Source organism: Trichechus manatus, unplaced genomic scaffold, assembly GCF_000243295.1.
Source record: "Trichechus manatus latirostris isolate Lorelei unplaced genomic scaffold, TriManLat1.0 scaffold00123, whole genome shotgun sequence".
Classification (NCBI taxonomy): domain Eukaryota; kingdom Metazoa; phylum Chordata; class Mammalia; order Sirenia; family Trichechidae; genus Trichechus; species Trichechus manatus.
Genome location: NW_004444059.1, coordinates 2,323,243 through 2,339,136, shown reverse-complemented (window position 1 = coordinate 2,339,136; position 15,894 = coordinate 2,323,243). Strand labels below are relative to the sequence as shown.

General features: G+C 37.8%; 1 protein-coding gene across 1 annotated transcript in view; it reads right to left on the bottom strand.

Annotated features, from left to right (window-relative positions):
* SLC38A1 (solute carrier family 38 member 1) overlaps positions 1-15,894 on the bottom strand; it is a 94,405-nt gene that overhangs the window by 38,850 nt on the left and 39,661 nt on the right. The window contains exons 3-4 of the mRNA XM_004384557.2: positions 13,933-14,008; positions 13,537-13,652 (exon numbers count right to left, since the gene is read on the bottom strand). Of these exons, the coding sequence (XP_004384614.1) occupies positions 13,537-13,652; positions 13,933-14,008 (192 nt within the window). The remainder of the gene's footprint in view (positions 1-13,536; positions 13,653-13,932; positions 14,009-15,894) is intronic.

Here is a 15,894-nt window from a genome sequence, read left to right as displayed (position 1 = left end):
TGAATCAGCACTGACTCAACAGCAACTAATGACAAAAACATCTGTCTCCAGTTCTGCTCTACTGTTGGCTTTCCCTGCCTCGCTTCTACCGCTCAACTTTCCAAACTGGCTCAACTCTCCTGCACATTCAGAATGATTTTTTTTATTCGTCTTTTGTCTCCGCTAACTCTCCCTGCTGTTCCATCCCAGCCTCAATTCCTTCTAAGGGAAACGCATGTATGAACAGAGTAAAAATTTAACAATCAGACTTTGGGTGATTTCTTACTACTTCTATTTATTTTATTTCTTTATTTTATGCATTTTCAAAATGATCTTTAATGATTACCTTACTTTTAACAACAAAGATACTAAAATGCAAAATATAAAAAAACATTAAATGATAATATTATTACTCCAACCTTTTTATGGGGTGGTTGCATTTGTTTAAGTTCCAAGCTCATTATTAGAGTAGTCTTCATTTCATTCTGAGCGTCAGAGGACCACAGCACTAGGATCTGGTACCATGTGGTTATTTGTAGCACTTAAAAATTGGACTAGGGAAGAAAAGCATGGTTTTAAAAGGCTGGGGCAGGGAGTAGGTGGGAATCAACTATTTGTTATAATTCCTTCCATTACTGTCCATGTAGGTAAATCTAAATTCTTTGGTGCAAAGCTTCTCTTAATTTAGCCTCACTGTTGGTTAGATATTTTGTTTCGTCTAGAAAAAGAAATATGCACCATTGATGGCCAACTCAAACATCTAATAACAATCCTAAAAGGAAAGGTATTTAGAAGAGGTATGCATATAGAAATAGAATACATCAGTTTAGTTGATGCTTTGGAGGTTAAAAAAGTTAGAAGGAGGTTTGAACTTAAATAAGGAAGCTGTACCAGTAAGAAAGCCACGTGCTACTACCACCTCCTGTTTTTGTCTAAGTTGCTGGTAAAGGGCTGTGGGTTTTGTGGGCACTCCATTTATAACTCTTCACATTTCCTCTTCTTCCACTCCACAAGGACAACTCTTTTCCCTTCATTTCAAACCTAGATCCTTACATTTCAAAACGAAGCCCTCTTTATCATATGCTAAAGATGAGAGTAGCAGGCATAACTGTGGAGTCATTGAGAAGAATTCCATATCACCAATGAAATAAAGAAATGCGTTCTCGATGGATAAAGAGAATGGTAGTATATATTTTGAACTTTCATTCTAGTAGTAATGATGGATTTGGGGCTCCATTCATACTTTCCCACTCCATTTTCATGATAAGAATGCACATTTAAGGAGACATGGGATACTAAAGAGGAAAGCATGATGGACTTATTCCCCTTGCCTCATCGTCCTGGGCAAGTTGCTTATCCTCTGTGAGTCTTGGTTTCTTTATCGATAAAATAGGGATGATAAATAGGGTTATTATAAAGAACAAATGAAACAACATATAATTTATAACTATCTTCCCCCCCCACACACACACCATTTGAAAATGTAAAAACCATTCTTAGCTAGCAGGCCATACAAAACCAGGCTGCAGTGGCTTTGGCCTGTAGGCTGTAGTCTGCTGACCCCTGATATAGATGTAGATTGTTGATCCCATTTACCTGACATAAGGTGAAGTCTATGACCATAGGCCAAAGCAAAATAACTGGCCCACATTGGGGCAGTTTTCTAATTTACAAACCCACTACCATTCCATGAGTAATAAAAGTTCAAGCTAACCTTGAAAATCCAAATTTCTGGACTATACTTAACTGGACCTACTGTGCTAGTCACACTTGACCTACTGTAAACCAGACAAGTGAACAGAAAAGGCATTCTCTGCAAAATGGAGGTGAATAATACTGTTTACCTGTAGACAGTACACAGCAATGGTTCAGTACAGTTAAGTTGCCTCTTGCAGGCTAAGAAAACTACAATGCTCCAGAAGAGAGGTCATGCTGTTGTTCTTGGGTAGCACAGAGGCACCTGACACAACTAGGCATAAACAGGACTGTGTGGGCTCAGTGTACAGACTCCTGCATGTATGTTGGTGGACTGTCTTTCTCTAGTGCATGCTTTGTGTGCACACACATGCACACACATGCACACACAGACACACACACACACACACGCCTACCTCTCTGGGGCCAAGAGAACTGACTTCTTGGAACTGCTTATCAAATACATCGTAGATGACTCACAAACTCAGCATCCGTGCTCAACTTTTTAAAGCAGTGGGTGGGGACTCATATCCTATGCATGCCAACTGTTTCCAAAATATGCATTCATTTTCAGCACAGCACTAACCACTTTCCCATCTCCTTATTTGTGAAAAACTTCTGAATCTACTGGATTTCAATAGAGTTCAATGGCACTGCCGTTGTCCTTTTTTCCATGTATTTCAAATGTTGCCAAGCCTGAATGTACCATTTCCCTTCTTCCAGGGTTATTATTTGCAAACAGGAGACTCTGAGGCCAGTCATTTTTTCCTGCCAGCTGAAGGACAGCAGTTTTTTATTCAGATCATTTCTAAGGAACCATGACTATAACTCAAAGAATTTTAAAAACAAGCAACTGATTGACAAGACAGAAGATGAGTATGACTATACACATGGACCTCCCAGGATCTCCCGAAGAGCACGGTTTCCTTATTGACTTCCTCTTTTTTTTATATCACAAGACCCCATTTGGCCTCTTTCCTTAGGAGGCAAAGAACTGCCTGCTTAGGAGTGCACAGAGAAAACTCCTTACAGTTAGAAGGAGTAACTTGATAAATGCCATACAGACCATCTTTGTTACCACTAAGAGCAAAATTATTATCTTGTGGGTATCATTCAATCTCTTCGGAATATATATATTAAAAAAAAAAATAATGACAGTTCAAGAACATGCAGAGTATTTGCAAAAGTACACTGCAATCTCACTCCAACTTAACTGAAAAATAGGCAGTTAGTTATTTAAGATCATAGGCCTCCTGACAGAAAAAGAAGCCCATTTTTGTGACAGGATGGTGACAAGCAAATTCGTCTAACGTATGAACAGGAACTCAGGGCAATTGCTGATGGGTCTTTATAGTTCTAGTTGTACTTCTGCTACCCCTTATTTAGGCTCAATTGTAAAACACTGTATTTAAAGAGAAAAGGTAGTCTGACCTCAGCTTATAGAGATCCTTATTTTTTAGATTTACCCTTACTGGCATGGATATTTACTGGTTTGTTTGTAAACACTGTAATGATAGACAATAAAATGTTGCATCTTTTTGGTGGTAAGATAATTACAAATGGTCCACGAAGGCAAAATAAAACAAAACCAACAAAAAAACCCACCCAGAATAATTCCTACAACTGAAGCAAATAATCCACCCTAAAGTGAAGGTAATTGTTGTGAATTGACCATTACTGTCCTTTTACAAATAGCAGTTTAACAACAAATGCTCTTTTCGTAATACAATAATAACCTCATACAGTATTTCTTACCAGTCTCATAACTATTATGAATTTTCAAACGGAGGAGGCATTCCCAGGAAAGTAAATAAGGGGTAGTGAGTCCCATGCTAACCTTGTCATTATTATCATTACATCTCCACAACCTGCTGAAAACTTGTGGTGAACTAAAACTTTCAGTTGATTTTTTTCCCTGTGATAAGTTTGCAACAATTATGAGGGCTGTTGTTTTGCCCTAAAGCCTAGTTCTAGGTTTTGCAAAATCTAATTCTTGCATGTGCATTCATTCATTCATCGATTCCAGTGAAGTATTTATTGAGAAACTGCTACATGTAAACACTGTGAGTGAGTAGGGGGGCCGGGGAGATGATTTGAACAAGCAAAAATTACACATTAATCCTGCCCTTGTATGACTGAGTTCAATAGGGAAGAGAAGACGTATGCCTAAATAACAGAAATGATACTTGCTCTTAGAAAAATCTAGGAGTCCCTGGGTGGTGCAAACGGTTAAGCGTTCGATTACTAGCTGAATGACTGGCGCTTCGAACCTACCCAGAGGTGTCTCGGAAGACAGGCCTGGAGATCTGCTTCTGAAAGTTCACAGCCTTGAAACCTCTATTGAGTAGTTCTACTCTGTACACATGGGGTCACCATGAGTCAGAACTGACTCTACAGCAACTAACAACAACATTAGAAAGATATAGATTAAACTGAAAAGAAAAGGAAGGGAGGTGGGATTCAGAAGCAGAGATGAGACTGGGGCGGGGTGGATGGAAAATCTGAGAGGACAGGTCCAGGAGCAGGAGGCTGCTACGAAAAAGAGAGGTTAGTGTGGCTGAAGGAGGGACTACCTGAGGGGAATTGAAGCCGAAAGGAGAGTATGGAACAGGGGGCACAGCACTGATTCCTCATTCTAGCACTCAGGGTCTAAAGACCCACACTGAAAATACTGTCTCAAGTTTTCTTAAGAGGAAAACGAAAAAAGTCTTATTGCACTGTTTTAAGTTCTCTAAAAAATGGTTTTTTCAAATAGGTTTTTTCCCCCTAAAAGGGGTAAAAAAAAAAAAAAAAATGTAAAGAGCATTAACTCTCCATCTCCACTCTAACCCCAAACACTGTCTTATTCTCCAGAAATCACTACTGTTACAGTTTTTTTGTGTACGCTCACCAAAAGTTCTGTGCTACATATATATACATGTATATATACTCCCTCCATGCTCAACTTCTGCCCAATAGTCAGTTTGTTTTCATGTAATAATATTCCTAGGAGATTTTTCCATATCAGTACATATAATTCTACTTTACTTTTTTAAATGTTGTTGTTTGTTGTTAGGTGCCATGGAGTCGATCTCAACTCATAGCGACCCTATACACAACAGAACAAAATACTGCCTGGTCCTGTGCCATCCTCACAATCGTTGCTGTTTAAGCCCATTTTTGTCTAATATTCTATTTTATAGAAATATCATGATTATTTAACAATTTTCCCTATTAATGGACTTGGCATTATTTGACTTTGCTTTTATTACCTGGTGTTTAATTCTTAATAACAAAAATTTCAGTTAAATCTCTGAGAGGAATCCAAGTCAAGGTCTTCTGAAGGCATTGGGAAATCTTGAATTGCACATAAGCGACCAGTTAGGCAATCAACATGACAAATATGAAGCAGTTCAGAAGGTTCAATATTTTAAAACTGCTGTGACCAGGACTTGGCCACCTGATCTACAATTTGGTACATTTAAAATTATAAAGCTATCTTCATTTCAATAAAGGGGATGGTTCTTGGTGGAACAGTAGCAAGATTAATTCAGGAATACTGACTGCTTTTACAAGGTGATTTTAAAGTTAAATTATACTGGAAAGTAAAAAATAAGCATTACCTTGCAAGTATCCATTGATAAGAACAAAATTTCTCTCACGATGTGCATTAATAATGCAAGTTTGGTTTCTAAAGAAGCATGACTAAAAGGCAATACACCTACTCCTCACTTATCGACTATCTTGTTACCTGACATTTCACATTTATGACAACAGTAATCTACTATCCGACTATTTTACGCATCAACAACATACATCTGGGAGTAAAGAATGTCCAGGTGCGAGGTGAGAGTAACACTGGCTGTGATGGTTAAGGTTATGTGTCAACCTGGCTGCGCCATGATTCTCCGTGGTTTGGCAGTTATGTAATGATATAATTTGGCAGTAACATAATGATGTACTCATCCTCCATTTTGTGATCGGATGTGGTCATCCTCCATTTTCACATGAAGCCAATTTTTGCATAACGCCCTGGTCTTTGTAACCTAACCATGTCAATAAAGGAGGAGTGGATGTATAGTATTTTATATCACGTTGGCAGTGGAGTCAAGCAAGCCTGGATGGAACCCTGACTCCCCTACTTTCTAGCTAGTGACCTTAGGTAAGTTATTAGCCTCAGTTACTTCATCTGCAAAATAGGGCTATACCTACCTTATAGTGCTGTTGGTGGGGATTAAATGAGACAACTACATTATCTCATTATATATTGTGGTAATATATAGTTACTGTTCAATAAATGTTAACCATTATTTAGTGACAATGTAATAACAGTTACAGAGGGCAGTGGGGGCTCAGTGGTAGAATTCTCGCCTTCCATGCAAGAGACCTGGTTCGATTCCCAGCCAGTGCACCTCAAGCACAGCCACTGCTTATCTGTCAGTGGAGGCTTGCATGTTGCTGTGATGCTGAACAGGTTTCAGTCAAGCTTCCAGACAAAGACAGACTAGGAAAAAAGGCCTAGCAATCTACTTAGGAAAATCAGCCAATGAAAACCCTATGGATAATAATGATCCGATTCCTTTGTGCATGGGGTCACCAAGACTCAGGGCCGACTCAGCAACAGTTATAACCTAATAATATAACTGTATAACAGTCTGCCACTATAAGGGTAATAATCTGTTATTCGGTGTCATAGACTGAATTGTGTCCCCCCAAAATATGTGTCAACTTGGTTAGGACATGATTCCCAGTATTGTGTGGTTGTCCTCCATTTTGTGATTGTAATTTTCCTATGTGTTATAAATCCTAATCTCTGCCTATGGTTAATGAGGCAAGATCAGATTATGTTAAAGAAGATTAGGGTGGGACTGTAACACCCTTAACTAAGGTCACATTCCTGAGCCAATGTAAAGGGAGTTTCCCTGGGGTGTGGCCTATGCCACCTTTTATCTTACAAGAGATAAAAGGAAAGGGAAGCAAGCAGAAAGAGGTGTACCTCATATTACCAAGAAAGTAGCACTTGGAGCAGAGCTCGTCCTTGAGCTCTCAGAAGAACGTTTTCATTACTTTCCTGAAGTGTCGGGAATTACACCCTCCCTTCTCATGGTTTTATGCTGAAGAGCTACTTTATTCAAATAACAATTAATAATAATAACACATGTTAAAAAAGCGATGGGAAAATATAAAGCGTTTATTACTTTTGTTAGATTCTGTATAGTGTAATAAAACATCACATTTACCTAGCATTGTGAGGAGATGATATATTCCAAGGAGATTAATTTTCTATAAAATGTATGCCTTTAATGGAAATCTTTAGAAAACATAAATTTTCTGTTTTGGGCTGGGGTGGGAGGCATGGTAATGTGAAATAAAATTTTAAAAAATCCATCATTCCATGTCAATATTTATTTTCAATCCCTACTTTTGCTATAATAGTGTTAAGGGGAAGCTTTGTAAAAAGACTAGAGATAGAAGAGGAAATTACAGTGGAAGGGGATTTTTTCAGCATCCATTACCTTTTCGCTGGATCCCAACTCTTAGGAAAACTCAATTCAATAAGCATCCTTTACACTGAGGTACTTACGCCTCAACGTATCCCCAAATTACTGCCTCAGGACACAGCCCCCATTTTGTTTCCAACAAAGAACATAAGCCTTTAAAACAACTGTAAACTGAGATTCCTTCTAGCTTACTTCCTGTTCCTTAGATGGAATTATAAGGCCTCAGAATTTACAAACACACAAAACCTAACAGTGATTCTTACAATAGGGCAGAACTCACTGAGTCTAATTAAATTAAATGTGTGTTAAATAGGGATGACAGCCATTATGGTCAGGTCAAAAAAATGAGCCCCTAGTTCACCCAAGAAAAAGAAACCATACCAACAAGTTTTCAGATGACCCCCCAGTGAAGGGCTCGCACCCAGCCTCAGTGAGACACCAAGGAGCCTTCCTAGCTGCCTTTCTAAAGAAGCCTGCACAGTCTTGGAGTCCTTTTCTGTGTTGGCCAATATGAGTCTGGAACAGGGCCCTGTACCAGACGAAATATCTTGATCCTGCCAACTGCTTCTTGGCTTTGAGCAGCTGTAGGAGCAGCTGGTTTTACAACAGTCACAGAGTGAGTCCTTGTTCTGAGGCAGGAGAACTCTATATTCTGTGAAAAGCACATAAGTTTGGGTCTTCATACAACTACTTCATGAACTTTAACCTGAAGATTTGGTGTGTCATGCTTGCTATTAATGTGTCTTTCAAATAACTAAATGATCTGTAATAGTTTCATCCATGGGGAATCTTCCTTCAACCATAAAACTCAAGTTTATCTAATTCTTTGCTTCAATCAGAAACTAAACAGTCATGAGATAGAAGATCAATTATCCCTGAACTGGTATAATTAAAAATCAATAGAGATCCAGGAATGGCAGATTGAATAGAAGAATTTGCTCTTGCTCCTTTTTGCTATCCCAATAAAATTACAGTAAGGAGTTTTTTTTTTTTTTTTTTTTTTAAGGTATAAGGCTGCTAAGATACTAAGAAAATGAGAGGGGACAACAATAACAACATTTTGGAAGCTGGAAAGTAGACAGAGCTGAATTTTGAACTGTCAGTGGAGAAAGCCAAGACCAACCCAGTTTATACCACAGACTCCCCAAAAGGCACTGGTGGCATTACTGGAACGAGGGGACAAGGGAAGAGATGAGCTAAAATAAAAATGAAATAAGAATTAGATAAACTTAACTTTTAAGGTTGAACTCACTTTTTTTAGGAAATAGCTAAACTCCCCAGACCAGGCTCCTACTCCATACAGCTCCTCTCCCATCCTTATAAAAGTCTGAAGACAGATTTTCTGGAAAGTATAAAACATAAGTCTCTGGGTGAGGTACTAGGCACAATTTAGGGGATGGGAGTTGTACTGTAAACTATCGATTGGGTGAACATATGCCTGCTGAGATTCTCCCCCAACCCATAATCCCAGTCCTCTTCCCCAACTTGGTTTCAGAAAGATGGCTGCCAAGTCCATACCCTCCAGGCAAGGGATTTTCTGGGGTAAGCTTAACAGGGAACTGCTGCTGGTGGTTCCCCAAGTAAAGGGCTACTGAGAGCACCCAAGAGGAGCTATTGCCAGCAAGCCCCACTCATGTGCGCCAGGCTTCAAGTCAGCCCTGTCCACCCCTCCCCCGCCCCCCGACACACTCGTATAGACAGACAAGGAAGGGCCACCTAACAGCTAAGGAAAGATTCAAAAAGAAAGATGGAGTCCAAAACAAAAATCAACTTGCAAGGATAAATCACATCATAGTGATACGATCAGTAAAATCTAGATTATGGGAAACTCTATAGGCCAAATGGTCCGGTTTTGTCAACAAATAAATTGGGGGAAAAAAAAGAAGAGGAATGAGGGAACCTATAGGTTAAAGAGACTTAAAAGAGTTATCAACCAATTCCACTGAATGGACCTTATTTGGGTACTGATTTGAACAATACAACTGCTTAAAAATATTTATGAGATCATTGGGGCAAGTTAAATAATGGTTAGATATTTGATTATATTAGGAATTGCTAATTTTTTAGGTATGACAATATTACAGTCTCTTTAAGGTCGGCAGTTAGAAACCACCAGTTTCTCTGCAGGAGAAAGATGTGGCAGTCTGCTTCTGTAGAGATTTACAGCCTCGGAATCCCTACGGGGTCCCTATGAGTCAGAATCGACTCGATGGCAGTGGGTTTAGTTTGGGGTTTTTTTAAGTCCTTATATTTTAGAGGTATATACTTTAAATATAAATGGATAAAATGTTATAATAGTGGGGATTTGCTTGAAGACAATCTGGGAGGGAGGCTGATTAAATAAACTTGGCCATGGTATGAGGGGAACATGGGAATCTTTTATACTATTCTCTCTACTTTTATATATGCTTGAAATTTTCCATATTGGAGAAAAAACTATCATCATAACTCCTCAGAGAAGATATTAAAATCATAAAACAAACAAAATAGTATAAAAAAGGAACATTGAGAGAATTCTCAAAGGCTCCTGGAAATAAAAAATACTAACAAAAATAAAACATTCAATGAAGAGTTAGGGAAAAAATCGAGGACATATCAAAGAAAGTAGAGTGAAAAGTGGCAGAAATGAAAAAGAAAGGATTTAAAAATTAGAGGATTTGTCCAGAAGTTCTGAAATTCAAGTAATAATTCTAGAAAGAGAGAAAAGAGAAACAGAAGGAAGGAATTCATTAAAACAATAATGTAAGAAAATATCCTAGAACTGAAGGCCATAAATTTCTGAAAGAAAAAGATTCACCAAATGCCTGACACAACAAATAAAAACAGACCCACATTGAAGCACATATAATTGTGAAATTTCAAAACACTGGGAACAATGAGAATTGTCAACCTTCCAGAAAACAAACAAACAAAAAAGGCTATACATAAGAGATGAGGAATCAGAAGAGTGTGAGACTTCACAAGAGAAATACTGAAAAACTAGAAGGCAATGGAGCAGTACCTTCAAAATTCTGAAGGAAAATAATTTCCAATATAGAGTTTTATATCCAGCCAAATTGCCAATTGCCATGGATTGAATTGTGTCCTCCCAAAATATCTGTCAACTTGGCTAGGTCATGACTCCCAGAATTGTGTAATTGTCTACCATTTGTCATCTGATGTGATTTTCCTATGTGTTGTAAATCCTATCTCTATGATGTTAATGAGACGGGATTAGTGGCAGTTATGCAGACTCAATTTACAAGATTAATCTACAATTTAAGCCAATCTCTTTTGACATATAAAAGAGAGAAGTGAGCAGAGAAACAGAGGGACCTCATACCACCAAGAAAGCAGTGCCAGGAGCAGAGCACATCCTTTGGACCTGAGGTTCCTGTGTGGAGAAGCTCCTAGATCAAGGGAAGATTGATGACAAGGACCTTCCCCCAGAGCTGACAGACAGAGAAAGCTTTCCTCTGGATCTGGCACCCTGAATTTGGACTTCTATCCCCCTACACTGTAAGAGAATAAATTTCTCTTTGTTAGAGCCATCCACTTGTGGTATTTGTGTTATAGCAGCACTAGATAACCAAGACACCAATCAAAGGTGAAGAGGGAATAAAAACATTTTCAGGCATGTAAGATCTCTAAAAATTTGTTTCCATTCACCCTTTCTCAGCAACACAAGCAAGGAAGTAACTCCAAAAAAAAAGACATGGAATACAAGAAACAAAGATTCTAGCACAAAAAAGAAGTGAGAGAAATCTCCCGGATGATGACAATGGGAGATTCCAAAATAAAAGTTCACTCTCTAGGCCTCAGTTCCCTTATCAGTGAAACAGAGAAACTCACAATAGTACTACCTCATAGAGTTGTAAGGATTCAGCATAAGACACTCTGAGTAGTACTTGGCACAAAGTATGAGCTACAGAGTTGTTATTATCATCATCAAAGCATTAACTCTTTATGTTAACATATATCTTGATATAATAACAAATAAACAAAAAGAAATCAAGGTAATACATGTTCCTGAACTGAAAACATTTCTGGCTTTGGTATGGCTGAATATAATCACATAACCATTGGGTTTTGGTGGTGGAAAGAGTTCTGAGATTTTTCTAGCACAATTTCCTTGTTTTAAAGATGAAGAAATTGAAGCTCAGAGTGGATAGGAAACTAAGACTACATGGCCATTTAGAAGAGGAGTTGAGATTAACACTCAGATGTCTCATTCAATGCACTGAAAATCAGAAATGTAGCTACCCAGGCTACACCTGGGGTATCCTCAAGGGGTCAGATACACAAAACATTGCCATAGAAATATGCTGTCCAACTCTTTTTACCCTAAAGCTTGGCACGTGGCTGAAGATATATATATATATATATGTATTATATATATATAATACACATATATGTAATATATATATACAGAGAGAAAGACAGAAGGGCTGTGTAAAAATATCTGCCCAGGGCGATAAAGAGAGGAGACAGTAGTTGGATTTACTGAGTTAGGTTGGCAAACAGGAAGAAAATGTATTGACATCAATGCCCTACAGAGAGTGTTTCAATTCTAGGAAGAATACTTTTAGTGGGATTACAGACAAAAGTAAGATTATCAATCCCAAAGGCTGTGGTCAATATGGAGCATCACAAATGAGGCATGCGTGGGAGTTTCTGATCCCTGAGTAATGCAATGGGCAGCAATGCACTCCCATCACAGTTTCCTATGTCTTTCTAAAGCACTAGACACAATCTGTAGGGTTAGTAGCCATTTCTGTCACTGCTTCCATCAAAACCACAGGGCAATGAGGACTGTCAAGCAAGATCAATAAACAGCATGAGTGTGGAGTCAAGAGAGAAAGACACAAAGCTGGAGAAGAAAATCTCCTCCTTGCCTCCCTCAGGAAGAGCACCACAGCGGTGGTGTCACTAAGGGGGTGCAGGGGGTATGGAGCACATAGGTGACACTGTCAGAGGCGGTGACACCAAAATGACTGTCTATAAAACTTTTGTGCAGTGTTTCAGCAGAAATTTATTATTTTTTATAAAAATATTCCTGTTGTTTGTTATAATAAAAACATTTTTCATCAGCCCAACTTACATGTACCAATATAACCACAAGGCTAAAACCCTATGCTCATTTACTTTTTGAACCTACAGGGTCGCTATGAGTCAGTACTGACTCTACTGCAATGGGTTTGGTTTTTTTTATTTTATTTTAATTTTTTTTATTGTTGTAATTAAATGAAGTTTACATTTCAAGTTAGTCTCCCATACAGAAGGTTTTTTTTTAAATGCTCTTGGGTCAGAGCTGTCATTGTTACCCAATTACAGCGATGCTCCGAACCACGTGGTTTTGTCTTCGTGGGCTACAGGCAAGTGCTGTTGTTTTTGTTGCTTCTGGTGTTTTTATAGTTGCTAATTTTGTCAAATTTTCTGATGTTTTAGCTACAATATTGTGGTAATTAGCATTTGTGAACCTATATCAATAACTTTTTTGAGAATGATGTAGTAACTAAAGAAAATGAAGGAGTGATATACGGGAATTATGATTAACAAGTAACATTAGTACAAAAAGCATTACTAAGGATTCTCTATGGTCTGGTACGGGAGGAGGTTCGGGGGGTGTGACACCAACCCTAGTGACGTCACTGCACCACGGCTCAATTCACTCATAAAGTCTCCCACCCTTGTAAGTTTAGAAAGTGGAATCAGGCTTGGTGAGAATTTTCCTGATATAAATTCCATAATCTGTCTTAACTTTGTTCCAACTAAAAATAAGCCCTCTGTACATCTGCAGAAAGTCCCATTCAACAGTTTCGCCTGTTTTCTTTTCACTGAATCTCAGAAGAAAAGCACATGCTAATTTCTCACCTTCGAAATACAGAAAACTTCTATGCTCCTTGAATATTTACTCCAAACACATCTGTAATTACCTTTCGATATAATACATGCTCCACAGTAATCCAAATACCAAAGTGGTGGCTGACTGGGTTAACTACCTCTTAATATTTTGATCATTTAGCAGAGATTTAAAGTGACAGACAGGTAAAGAGTGCTCAAATAAAAAAAAAAAAAGCTATTTTCAAATGTTTTAATCCTTTTCACAAATGTTTGTTTCAGTATTTTTGATTAATAATTTTCTCTTTCTTTTTTCTTGTAAGCACTAGATGCATTCTAGAAAATCAAACAATATAAAAGTATGTACCAGTAACTTATCCAAGTTAGTAAAAATAAATAAATAAAAACTATTAATATTTCCAACTTCTTCTATAATAGAAATGTACATCACCTAAAGCACAAAATGTACATCACCTAAAGCACAATAAAAAAAAAAAAGAAAGAAAGAAATGTACAGAAAACACAGTTTTAAAATTGAGAATAATTCGGTGTCAACACTCACAGAAAAAGTAGGATTCCTGTGTTTGCCAGGGCAAAGGCGAGTCCCAAAATCCCACTGCCCATAATGGCGTTGCTTAGGTTAAAAACAGACATGCCTAAGGAGGTTGTTCCTGGAATCTGAACAAAGAAACAAACATTCACACTAAGCAAAACAGTCCCCAAAAAAACCTCAAGCCAAAGCCTTTAAAACACTATTCAGGATAAAATTCAAGAAATCCTTCCTTAGTGGTCTGGTTATTTTTTTAATGGGATTTCAGGAGAAAATACATATAGTATGAAGAATACCCTGGTGAATATAGGTACTTATGGTTTGGTCCTGGGCCAAATGAATGAACAACATCTGTCCCAATTTATGTGATTTTAAAAAATAAGCAGACTTTATTATAATGACACTTACATATTCATCACATTTCTTTTTTTCCAAATGGCTGTTTGTGAGACTTCTTCTACTTTCACGATCAGAAATAAACTTGCTGTAAAGACATGTATAATACATTTAACCTCATGATAATGATTTGAAGCTTAACATCATGACTATGATTTGTTACTTACCAAAACAGTACACATAAAAAGTTAACAATCGGTTAAGGCTTTACAGCCTTATTCAAACCCCTCTATATTTTTCCCCCCAGTATTAATTACTTATCTCTGTATTTGTTTTTCCAAATAAGCTATAAGTGCTCCAAGGGCAGGTACTTTGCCTCATTCACTTTTATATCCCTCACTCCGTCTAAAACAAAACAATGCAAATAGTAGGTGCTCAGCTTGAGATGAAAAGAAAGATAACCATAAGTCAAAAAGAGTTCTACATTTCGAATCATTTTAATGATAAATTAAAACTGTATACGATGTAAGTTAACTTTTAGAACTTTTTCTCCATTTGGAAAAGTAGATAATGTCAAACAGTACTATAAAGCTGGCATTTAAAAGAATACTGAAGGCAGCAGAGTTCCTCCTGAGTTCACATTCTTGGAGTACAAAATTTTTAAATAGGAATTCCCTCTCCCCTGCAAAAGAGAAAGCAACTGTTTCTTTCACCTTCAAACATTCATTTAGTACCTGTTATATGCAGATCACTGGGTCAGGTGATGGGGGAGTTGTGGGGATATGTAATAAGTGATGCAGACCCTAGGCTACAGGAGTTCAGACTAGGAAAGTATGGGTGTGGTCTATAGTTAAGATCAGAGCCAAGGCTTTTACGAAAGCATGGGATTTAGAACTTGAGTTCAAATTCTCACTAGCTCTGAGGGCCCTGTGCAACTACCTCGGTTTCCTTATCTGTGAAATGGGAGTAACACTATTACATTATCTCACAGCATTATTGGGACACTTAAATAAGAAAGCACACATAAAGTATCAATACAGCACCTGGCACAAAGTTAAGTGCAATAGATGTCTTGTTAGTCATTACTGTCGGTGGGGGAAGTGGGACTTGAGTTAGGGTAGGAAAGATTCACATAGGTGGAGTGAGGTAAACTGTGCAAAAATATACAGAACTAGAAATTCAAAATGATCTATTGCTGCTGCTGTTCGTGGTGGTGCCGCTGAGTTGATTCTGACTCATAGCAACCCTACAGGACAGAGTAGATCTGCCCCATAGGGTCTCCTAGGCTGTAATCTTTATGGGAGCAGATTGCCAGGTCATTTCTTCCACAGAGTGGCTGGTGGGTTTGAACCGCTGACCTTTAGGTTAGCAGCCAAGCACTTTAACCACTGTGCCTCCAGGGCTCCTTCAAAATGCTCTAAGGACCATCAGATATATTCAGTGTTAATACCAGAACTTTGTGGCATAAATTTCTAATTTTAAAAATTCCTGTTAAAAAAAATAAGTGTCATTGTCAAAGAAAATTCCACTCATAGGCAAACTGCTGCATGGGTTACTAAGACATGTTAGAGATTCTTTTGAGCTCTTCTAGGTCTCTAGGTCTGAACGTTCAGTTATCTAGTCATGGTAAAAACCAATCACAGTGAATTTTTCATTAATAAATGTAAAATCATTTGAACTGGACTATTTTAAATAAGCATTATCTTTAAACTGTACATTATATTTTCATACACTTTTGTGAATGGTGGAAAATTTGGCAGCAATATTGGTAATGACTGTACAACACGATTGATGTAATCAGTGTCAATGAATGGTACATGTGAAAAATACTGAATTGGCAAATGTTATGTTATCTATAGCAATAAAAAATATTGAAAATAAAACAATTTTTAAAGAAACATATATCATTGATGTTGGTTTCATTTATTTACTTTTTTCATCTTTAACCTAAGGGATCTGGATTCTCCCTGGCATTGCTTCTCAGTGTTTGCATTATTTCCCAAGGACGAGCTGAAGACAGGCAATATACCTACA